The sequence below is a fragment of the Chelmon rostratus genome, chromosome 10 (genome assembly GCF_017976325.1).
Source record: "Chelmon rostratus isolate fCheRos1 chromosome 10, fCheRos1.pri, whole genome shotgun sequence".
NCBI classification, from domain to species: domain Eukaryota; kingdom Metazoa; phylum Chordata; class Actinopteri; order Chaetodontiformes; family Chaetodontidae; genus Chelmon; species Chelmon rostratus.
Genome location: NC_055667.1, coordinates 7622026 through 7633827, shown reverse-complemented (window position 1 = coordinate 7633827; position 11802 = coordinate 7622026). Strand labels below are relative to the sequence as shown.

Here is an 11802-nt window from a genome sequence, read left to right as displayed (position 1 = left end):
TTCAGTATCTTACTGTTGAATAGAAGGTTGGATATCAGCCTATAGTTGGTGAGTGTATTACCATCTAGGTTGGCTTTCTTTAGTAATGGTTTTACAACAGCTGTTTTAAACACATCTGGGAAGATGTCATGTTTGCAGAGATGTATTTATAATGTTCAGGACATGACTTGAACACCCGCTTTAAAAATGATTTAGGTATAGGCAAAACACACGACTTAGAGGAGTTAGACTCAGTGACAGTCTTGCAGAGCTCAGTCAATACAGGAGAATTTTCCCATGGTTCCATCTCGTTAACAGGGTTTGCTAAGGTCATCTATTTTAATCAAACTGGCTTTAAATTAATCAAATCACTTGATGTTTTAACAGTTTGTTTTGCTTTTCATATCCAGTTTTACCTCAGTTCACATGCATTTCCATCATCTCCATTCTTATTACTTATTTTTTGTTCCTTTCAACCCCCCATAGAATTTACGTTTTTATTTTTTTCATCAATATGTCAGGATTCAGATTTGCACTTCTGTGCTTTAAGCTTCAAACAAAAAAGACATTTTATAAAATTGCAGACATGCAGGTGAAAACGTTATTCAATGAATTCAATTTCTTTCCTGCTTTGCAGAAGTAAGTTTCTGTTTGTCGCAGCAATCGTGTGAACAATCGAGGTTTACGACAGTATCTTGCTGCGACAGTGTACAAAACGATTTCCGGCAAGCATGTGTATAGAAAGCTTGTTGTTATTCGTGTAAATAACTGCAGAGGTATAGACTCTCATTATTTCCTCAGGCTTAACAAAGCATTTTACTTGTAGGTTTGTAGCCCGGAGAAATGGATGTTGGAGAGCTCCTGAGCTATCAGGTAGATATTTTATTTTGCTCATCAAAGTTAGAGAACTCTCACTTAACAGCTAGCTAGCTCATTCATTGGCTTGCGCTATAGCATTGCTAGCAGTTTGTGATGCACGTTAGCAAGCAGGCTTTAGTTTAGTGTCGTTAGTTGCTTTGTTGTGTCGTTTGACGTTAATTACTTAGCCGCCAGTGGACTGCATTAAACTACCATTGTGGTGCGCTACATGACAAGAGACCAACCTCGCTCTTGTCCTTGTTTATCAATAAATGACGTTAGCAGTTAGCGTGCTAGCTGGACAAGTTGCTAACTATGTGTCGGAAGTAAAAGAAGAGGGAGCCCACGAAACTAACTTACACTTAAGATAGATGGGGTCATTGTTTTATTTTTGTTTTGTCAAAGACAGCCAGTTTGATTGCGTATCCCGTCTAGGAAATTAAGCCCATGGTCAATGCAAATTCTCGCAATTAATGCAGTTGGGTTATTACACCAGGCGTGCACATGTAAAACCATATGACGAAATGCATTTTACCGATCGTTTGTATTAATTTGCAAATTCGGCACACGAATGACCCTCTAAATACCACTTTATTTCGGTAAAATCTCACCTTGTTACATTAGCTTGTTTGCATCTTGTCTTCAAAGTGGTTATTTTCTCAAGGATCAAACTGCTGCTGTGTGAAATATGTACTTATGTGAAACAAAGATGCAGATCACAGTGATTCATTAAAATGTCCTGCTTCAGTGTTCCTTTATTGATTTCTGTGGCAGTGTTTCCCATGTCTTGTCTGCTCTGGTACATGACATTGTTAGTCTTAAATTACACAATGTTATGTCAGATAAAACAATGTATTTTGATACTTGTCTGTAATCAGTTCTTATGCTTGAAATGTTAGACAGAATATCCTTCTACGCCCTTTTCAAGACCTCACAACACTCCTCTATATATACTTTTCCAAACAGACCAAATTCCTGTGCACATCATTGCATTTGACCATCTCCTCTCATTTTGCAGCCCGATAGAGGAGCAAAGCGTCCCAGGGAGGAGGATGGAGGAGCAGCGGGAGGAGACGAGGACTCCAGAGGAGGGAAGCAGCAGAAAGGGCTGGGTTCCAGGGAGTTGGCCAGATACAGAGAAGCAGCAGGAATAGGAATTGAAGTAGGTGGTGAAATGAGGGAGACTGAGGAGCTGACTGGGGACAAGAACAAGATCCTGGAGAAACTGATGGACCAGGATGAAGAGGAACCTGAGGTAGGTGAAATTTTTCATTTAATTATTACAGAATTGTTCCATTTGTTTTTCTGTGAAGTGTGCTGTTTATTTAAAACCCGTAACACCTGAAGCCTTTATTTGAATAGCTATAAACTGTGTATCTCACCACTCAAGTATAACTCAATTTGTCACTGGGATTACTTGTTGCTGTCACTGTCAACTCACAAAAAATATATACGCACACACTCTGTCAATCTGTTTCGCATAAATAGTAATTATACTGTTATTATTGGTTTTATTATGTACTTGCAGGTGTTGTGACTGCTCTTTTGTCGTTCATTTAGTCTGGGCTACTTGTCTGCACTGTTATGTAGGGATAAGAGAGTTTTAGGGTTGCATTTTCAGCACTTAGAGACTCATCACCCTTTATCCATACCAAACATTCCTCTTATAAGAACAAATGTGAGCTCAGTGTGGTGCTCTTGAAGTAGCAAAGGCTGGGGTAGAATAGTTTTATTTGCATGGTAGAGATGGCATGGTGAAGGTGTTTCTTATCTCAGTTGTCTCTGGAGGTCTGAGGTTTGTCAAAGCTCTCAGAGTCCATAGTTTAGTGAAAATGCAGCATGTGTACTGTATACACACACATACCTAAATGTACATTAATATAATGAAGGGGGGCTGTTTGGTGTGTTTAGGAGAACCACTGGTGTTGTCACAAAAATACAAAATTACACAAATTCCAAGTGATCAGTGTTTGAGTCTATGTCCATTTTTACACATATCAGCCGCATCATTTGAGTGGAGCAAGCAAATATGATTATGCCCCATATTCAATACATGATTGATTAAGGGTTGTTTATGCTCACATGAGACACCATGGAGTGGGCCTCCAAAGGTGGTTACGTGAGTGTGCACAGAGGCGTTAATGCACAAAAAATGCAAAAAGTCAGGAAGTGTTACCAGAAAACAGTGTAGACCAAACACGTCTGCACACCCTGCTTACAGCTCCTCAATACTCAGATCTCATGTACATGAAATACTTAATTGCTGTTATGCAATACCTGTAAAGAAAGAAGTTTTTCAAACAACAAATGGTTCCTGATGGAACAAAGGTTGAATATCCAGCACACAATTTGATTCTGCCAGTAAAATGTTATTTACTCAAATGTAGATTTTTAGGATTTCCTCCTGTTTTTGAAGCATTTAAAAACAAACTGGTCGTCTTTTTAAGGCATGTTAATTTTAAATTTTAATTCATTACTTAGCATCCTAACTTTATTTGCTTTTATCACCATTTTTGGCAGTCATGTTCTCAGTTGTATTGTAATGGACTATTGTCAGTTCTACAGATGCCTGTTTGAAATTTTGTATTCAACAAAGTGACAAAAACCTCATCTAGAAATGAAAATCCCCACTCGCAGTGGGCGCCTAGTCACAAAAATGTAGATGTGCATGGCCAGCCACAACTGTGACTTTGCCTTTGCACTTGAAGCCAGAAATGTGATGATGCCATTTTTGGTGTGTGCACCCTTGTGTCAGGGACACTGCGTCAAGCATAAATGTAATTTAAGTCATATGTGAGTCCATATCTGAAGCACAACAACACAGTGAAAAGACAATGAATGCAGAAAAAAATCCATTGGAGGAGTCTGAACCAGGAAAGTGTATGTGTGACTGTTTCCTGGAAAAAAGAACCCATTGTCAGTACCAGTGGTTCAATATTACATATAGTGCCTGAGAAAAGTATACATCCACTATCCTCTTATTATCCCATCACTGCAGCCTTTTCAAGTATTCACTGTGCCAAGAGCTACTCAGAGCAAAGTGCTGCACTGTTCTATAATGCCAGACTACTGTAATTTTCTAACCAGTCGTTATCTGTCCAGCACTGTACTGTTTTTAAGCCAGCAGGAGGTCAAACACTTTCCCTTTCCAGAGACATACACTCACATTCCACCTGATTGTAGAAAACTTCTGGCTATTCTGCTCCACTCACGTAATTAGGGTGACCCTGATGTTTCTTCATTGTTATTGCAGTAGTTGCCTCAATAAACTTTTATTTTTTTCTCTCTATCTTCCTTTTTAAATCTTTTCCTCCCTTCTCCTCCCCTCATGCACTAATCCAACAGGCAGAGCCGGTGGATGAGAGTTCAGTGAAGAAAATGATCCTGACCTTTGAGAAAAGGTCATACAAAAATCAGGAACTAAGGATTAAGTTTCCAGACAATCCAGAGAAGTAAGCCCATTACTGACGGTTCACATGTTTTGCTCTCTTGGATGTATAGTTTGATAACTGACTGAAATGCATTAAAAAGCCAGCATCACTTGTGTTCATGACATGATATATCTCTATAACTAGTAACCAAATTCCTCCACTGCACTTTGACATGAATGCTAACATAAAATGCTAACATGCTAACCAAAAGTTCTTTCACCTTAAACCAGGTTCATGGAGTCTGAGCTGGATCTGAACGACATTATCCAGGAAATGCATGTGATCGCCACTATGCCAGACCTCTACCACCTGCTGGTGGAGCTTAATGCAGTCCACTCACTGCTGGGCCTCCTCAGTCATGAAAACACTGATATCCTTTCACTTTGTGTCACATCAAAATGATCCATTCATCCTACATGTAGAATTTCATATTTCACATTGGTCTTTAACGGGCAAGTCTGGTGATACACAAACAGTGAATACAAAGTATCGCTTGTGCAACGAAAGCCTGATATAGCTTATTCCTCCTTATTAAAAAGATGAGAAGTTAAAAAGACCAGAATTCTGTAGCCCACTCCTCATCTTTGCTTGAGGCTAGCGGCTCAAGGCTACATTAGCTGCTACGAGCAAAACGCACCTGAATCTCTGACCGAACTGTCGATGGTCAAGTTGCATTGTGGGTTATTTAGGCGCCAGGTTTTATGAATGATTTGCATTGTTTTTCATCATTCATTCATTCATTTTCATTTATTTATTTTTTACTATCCATTGTGAATCTGGGAGTGCTATAGGAGTGCAATGCTAAATCAGTGGAGTACTCTTACCACAAGCTTATTGTCCTCAGCCTGAACCACATGTTGCCATAGCAGTGGTGGACCTGCTGCAGGAGCTGACGGATATCGACACACTCCATGAGAGCGAGGAGGGTGCTGAGGTACTCATAGATGCTCTGGTGAGTTCAGGATTTACATTACTCATTGATTATATCGATGAAGCAGCACTTTATTCAGTCAAGGGTCAAGAACTTACACATAGCTGGGTTGCACCAGCTGAAATAGTTCCAACATGGGCATAAGTTACAACAAGTAAAATAGTGGTCGGCATGGCTCATCGTTTTGAAAAGTGGGACAACTCTGAGGATGAGGAGGAGCGAATTATCCTGGCTGTTTTGCATCAGCAATGTGCTCTCTGTGATAGTACACAAACTACTCATGTAACAGCACAAAAACTAATGTCAACATAGTTAGACTATGGGGTAGGGCTAGCAAAGCTGGTAATTTGACCAAATTTGACATTAGACACTGAACGTTCCAGTGCTAACAAGCAAATATATGGAGTTAGTTAACACTAATTTATAGCAGTTTGCCAGTGTAGGTTCTCATTATGTCTTACAAAACTAACTGACAATATTTTGGTTAGTTTTGGACTTTATGCCACAGTTAAGATGAACCTTATGTCTCTGTGATGCAACCAAACACAGACACATCTTGAGTATCAACGTACTAGTTTCAGTGTATTGTTTACGTGGAGTTTGCACCCTAACTTAAGAGAGAACTGTTCTCTCTTAAGTTAGAGACAACGGGTCACTGAGCTCTAAAACCGGTCTCGGGCAGACACCTGGAGTTATTCTCTGTTTGGACTACAAGCTGCTGCCATGATATTGATGTTATATAACCATTTTTTCCTTCTGCAGAACAGATGATTAAATGTTGAATTGGAAAAGGAAGGAAAAAAAAAAACATTGTACAAATTGTTTTTTACTGTTGGTGTTATTAAAACAAATTGTCCAATAACTTTTGAAACACACTGTAATTTAACTTGGGGCGCACGTGTCCAACTACTTTGTGCTTTCTGTCATAGTGATATTATTATTAATTTAGCTATTTTGCACTTTTTTGCTATATGGCACTGTGAGTTGTCGTGGCAATTAAATACATTTAAGATTTAATTTACAAAGTGACAAGAACTTAGTCAAGGGAAAAGCAGAATTAATTTCAAAGTGTAATGTCAACCATGTAATTATAGCATCTCCTCTCACACCCTTTTCGGTTATCTAAAGCTTCTTTTTGTCACCCGTTAGCTGTTGGCATCGGTTCTATCGGTTTAACATCGTCTTTCTCTGTCTCTGCCTCTCTCCCTCTTTTTTTTGTAGCTGAGCCTGTCGTGCTGTCTATGAACCAGGGAAGATTTTTTGATGCGCATTATGTGTGCTGACATTTAGAGCGACACAGACAAAGGTCAAACTACAATAATGTGCTGATATACTTGTAATGGAGGCAAGAGCTGTGTGACTCTGCTCCTTCACGGCCGTCACTGTGATACTCCATCAAAGAATCTGTTGACTTGAAAGTGCTTTATGCCAGGATAGACCCCAGTGGCATTCAGCAGGGATATTGGCAGTTGTTTCTTACTAGAATGAATGAGCTGCTTTGTCTTGTGTCTCTGGCTGTCTACAGATTTCACTCTTTAATTCGGTACTTTGGTGAAAGAGACACTACAGTGATATATATGAACTTGAAATGACTTCTGTGTTATGGGGACACAGTATTCAACCAAAAGCCAATGGTTGGCTTCTTTTCAGGGCTGGCAGAGTGTTTTCAAAGCTGAGAAAATTTCCACCTTTTAGAGAAGTCCTGGACTGGCCAGCGTAGAAAAGAACAGGTGCAGTGTAATGCTGTGTAGGTAGTTGGTTTCAAACCATAGCACTCGTTTATTTATCATAGTAAAAAACTTTGAAAGCACATCCGTGTGATATCAGTGATATCTGAAATATATCTTTCTGAGGCAGCTAGCTGGCTGGTTAGTATCTGACAGGGACAATAGAGACAATTGGGCAAATGTCAAAGACCCTTGACAGAAAAACTGAAGTGTGTCTGTGTGTCTGAGAGAGAGAATTGGCTTGTGATATGATAGTGGGCCGTGAGACAGTAGCTCAGGTGGCTTTGCAACGCTCTCAGGATAAATGTATTATATAAATGCAGTCCATTTACCATGCAATGGAGCGCCCATAAACCTCAGTCTTCTTTACAGCTACTTCCAAGGGAAACAGTTTCAGGGCAGCAAGGGTTGGTTGAGTCCATTTGTCTCTCCTCTTTGCTGTAATGCTTCCAGCTCCTCTGTCCTTGTTGCCAGAAGGCCAGGTGGTATCCTTGATAAGATGAATCAGAATGATCCACGGCGGTCTCTGGTGGCTCATAAATCTGTGTCGACTGTCTGTCTTCTTTCATCTGTAATAGTACTTTTATCCAGCCGGGCGGCACCCCGCGAGCTCTGTTTGGTTATGAGTCTCCGATCTTGACTTGACTGATAACACTTGGACATGTTCAGAGAGGCTCAGAGAGAAACCAAGTTTCTCCTGCCAAGACCGAGGCTCGAAAGTGAACATTCAGGTTGTCAGCCCTGCCTCTACATTTCCCCTCTTTGTGACAAGAGTTTGTCAGTCTGCTTCTGAAACATCACATCATGTCGCAAACTACCAAGATAAGGATACAGCTGACAGACTTCCAACACAGTGGAAGAAGTTGGGAGTTATTTGAAGTGTTCAAAATGATGATGAGATTTGTTCAGAACCCTGTTCGCAACCACATACCCAACCCCTACAGTCATATTTCATATGAAACAGTAGTCATGATGAGAAGGGGAACAGTTGAGTGATGTTATAAGATAAGATACGACTTTATTAACTCCCAACTGGGGATTATTTTTAATACACAAACAGTTTTGGAACAATTTTGTAGAAACATGTATTTCATGTCTGTAGCGCTATAGTTGAATTTTATTAGCCCACTGACTAATAAACTAAAAAGATATATTTTTAGGAAATTAAAATTGTGTGAGGAAAACAAGGTTTTATAGCACCTATGTAGCAGCGAATTAAGTGTTGCACCCCTGACAGACTTGGATTTGCCTTGTGGTAAAAATGTGTCAGAACTCTGACTTGAACTTCACCTTTCTGTGTCTGCAGTTGGAGGGTCAGGTGGTGGCTTTGCTGGTGCAGAATATGGAGCGGCTGGATGAACAGGTGAAGGAGGAGGCTGATGGCATCTATAACACACTGGGTAAGGGGAGAGACACCAACCCCTCTCACAGTGTCGCTTCAGTCATGTTTATCCTAAAGCAAACTGCTATACTGAGATGCGGTAAAGGTGTTATGGGCTGTATACTGTGTATTTTCAGCTACTGGACCTACATAGATATTAGCTCATTTGTTTCCCCTACAGAGCTACAGTCACCTGCCCAATGTATGCAGAATGAATCTGAATCAAACAGCTGAAAACCTGGCATAGTGCGTTCAAACATTCATCATGACTTGAACTGAATCCTAGACCAGTTGAGCTTCCCAACAAAGCAGGAGCCAGGAATGAAATATAGAAGTCTATTGCTGTGCTGCTGTTCAATGGTGGGAGCCCAGATAACATTACAAGAAACAGCTCAGTGTTTCTTTATGCAGCATCATGTCGCATTTTATTTACATTCTGCATATATTTCTCCTATTTCTCATTCATTGCAGGGTTGAATTTGAAGTTAGTCAGTTTAATGTTGTTGGCGTTTTCCAAAGCAACATGACCTGCTGCCACCACATATCCACAGATACGGAATTTAAAAACACGATCTTTGCTGCAAAGTTACCTACATTGTTAACTGCTTACCAATAGCATTGGTATCAACTAACATACTTTATCTTGCAGCAGTAGCTTATTGTTCCCATGTAGAATAATTTCACCTTCTTCACAAACCATCACTAACTTAGCTGAATCTGCTGTGTTGGCATGGAAGCTGATTTATAACCATTGACTGAAATGCAACTTATTGTTATGTGCGGTCTGTTTGCATCGCAGTCTCGAAAGACCATAGATTTCTCTTGCCTTAGAGTTCGGTTTTAGCGCAGTGTCTGCGTCTGCGGCTGTGAAGTCCAATCCGTATGAGGCAGACTCGGCCGCAGATGTTACCTGTGTAGCTGATGATGTCGTGGTGGTCGGATTTTGTTGCTTCCTCTTCGTTCCCCTTGCTTCTCAGTGTTGAGCCAAGGTGGTTTTGTATGTCAGCAGCCCACCGCTGATGCGTCCTCAGCAAACAGCATGTCCCAGGTGATGAGTGGTCTGACCTTTTTGTTTTAGCATTCAGTCGTTTAATAGATTGCCATCTGTCCTTTTGTGTAGGTAGACCCCCTCAGCTGATGTTCCGAAGGCTTGCCACAATATGTACATACATGTTATACATGTAAACATTAGAAAACAGCTCTGTGGCAGAACTGATTTAATTAGCACCACTATGTAAATAGCAGTTGATTTTTGTTACATGTGTCTCATTTTCTTCCAGCTCTGGTAGTCCGTAATGCTGTTCGTTATATTGGAGAACTGAAATGAACTAAACTGCAGGCGCAGGTTTATCACAGGCAGCAGATGTTAACCAACACAACCCGACACATTCCCCATTTTCAGTGCAGACAGGAAGTTAAAAGGCAAAACAGCAGAGTCAGAGCACTTCCTTGCTGCTGAAAGACACGAGGTCAGTGAACAAATCTGCCCATACATCTCAGCAACAAAACAAGCCGTTCCTATGAGCAGGACAAGAACTAGAGAGCTCCACTGCAAGGTGCTTTCACTGGCTGCACAGCTTTGTGTGTTCATTTATATTCAAAACATGTGGGACAAATATCTGGGACAGATTTAACAGCACACTGTAGGTGCCGCAGAGACAGTTCTGTACTGCACACAATAAAAACGAGGCTTAGATAAAGATAGTAGCTCTTTAGCTTTTGAATATTTACTGCAAGAAAAATTGATCACCCTCCTCTTGTTTGGTACTGAAACATGACAAGCTCTTCCTGGGGGAGGCATGCCTTTAAGGTGTGTATGAGCCAGCGTTAGAGCTCTGGGCTGCACAGTGACAGAGAGTCCTCCTGGACTTGGGTTTTGACATTACACAGAGGACATGGACTAACTTTATTTGTATTCTTTAAGCTTTAACAGTGTGTCCCCCTGCTGCCAAGTGTCCTAGACTTTTTCACTGTCAGTGAAGGGAAGCTGTCAATGCTTTATTTAAATGTTTTGACAAAGAGGAAGCACTTTAAACACACTATTCAAGGGTTTTTTATGTCTCTGCACTGACGACAGCCATAGCTGGAGGCGTTATGTTTTCACGTTGTCTGTTAGTCCCATTCTCATGAACACGATATCTCAGGGAGGCCTTGAGGCACTTTCTTCAAATTTGGTGCAAACGTTCACTTGGCCTCGAGGATGAACTGATTAGATGGTAGTCAAAGGTCAAAGTGACCACGCAAAACACGTCATGAGGTAAGTATGATAAAATTTTGTCACACACTCAATTGGTGACACTAAGCTTGGGTTCCAATCTAAGCTTCAGGTGATCAGGTGTCGTTGCACCATGTGATGAACTCTCTATCAGTCCTCTGTGCTCCTCTGTAAATACATGTTAATACCATGATAACTTCCATTTCGGCAAAAGTGTTCACTACATATATTGTTTGAGTCTGGACAGACACGGATGTAACGTGCATCTTGAGGCAGTAGTTCAAGGCTTTTTTTTTATGAGTTGTGAACCCTTTCTTGAACTCCGATATGCAAGTGAGTCAGAGTCAGTGTTTGCGACATAGATTTAACAACATTAAATGTAGACACAGGGTCTTGGAGACAGGCATGGGCCAGCAGATCGAGTCATGGTCTCTGAGTTTAGCCTCATATGAATCTGCCTTTTCTGCCTCTCAGCTCTTTTTGTGTTGAACAAGTCTACTGAGATGATTTTTTTTTCTTTGTTGCCAGATTGAGGGCGGGTGTCATGAGAGCTGTTTAGGTGTGTGCGTGTGTGCGTGTGTGCGTGTGTGTGCGCATGTTTGTTTGTGTGTGTGTGTGTGTGTGTGTGTGTGTGTGTGTGTGTGTGTGTGTGTGTGTGTGTGTGTGTGTGTGTGTGTGTGTTATCAAGGGAGCTCTCCAAGCTTGAATAAGCCTTTTGTCTGCCTTGGATGCTCTCTGCTCTGAGCCTGCTGTCCTCCAGGATGCTGTCTGTCTGCTCTGTTTGAATCACTGATAAAGGCTCTTCCTCTCTCTCCCTCAGCACCCTTCCTCTCCATCTCCTCCTCTGTTTCTTTCTCTCAATATTTCTCTATCATCTGCAGCCCCTCTCTCAAGAAGCTGCCTCTTTTGTATTTTATTTGTCTTCTTCCTTATTTATTGTATGTTTGTTATGCTCTGGCATTTTCCTCCCTCCTCATGTCCCTCGTTCCCTCGGCTTTCTACCCCTCATCTTTGACTTGTCTTCCAACCCATATGCCTACCATATGCTTTCCCTCTCCCTTTATTTGCCTCCCCTCAGTCTCCTCAGTTTTCCTCGGCTCCCTCCTTTTATCACTACCCCACAATCTCTTTCTCTCTCTCGGTCCCCCTCTGCGACAGTCTGTTGTGATGGAGATATCATGTGGCAGAGGCAGCTTTGATAATATTAGAAGTAGCTGGGACAGAACCCAAACGAACCCTCTATAAAAAGATAATTGTCATATTTCACAGTTCTTCGCCTC

The 11802-nt window shown here is 41.1% G+C and overlaps 1 protein-coding gene across 1 annotated transcript in view; it reads left to right on the top strand.

Annotated features, from left to right (window-relative positions):
* The first annotated feature begins 708 nt into the window (after positions 1-708).
* Positions 709-11802, top strand: part of ctnnbl1 (catenin, beta like 1) — a 55338-nt gene continuing 44244 nt past the window's right edge. Inside the window, exons 1-6 of the mRNA XM_041946085.1 lie at positions 709-852; positions 1856-2092; positions 4183-4289; positions 4499-4638; positions 5123-5220; positions 8233-8326. Coding sequence (XP_041802019.1) covers positions 823-852; positions 1856-2092; positions 4183-4289; positions 4499-4638; positions 5123-5220; positions 8233-8326 — 706 coding nt within the window. The 5' untranslated portion in view covers positions 709-822. The remainder of the gene's footprint in view (positions 853-1855; positions 2093-4182; positions 4290-4498; positions 4639-5122; positions 5221-8232; positions 8327-11802) is intronic.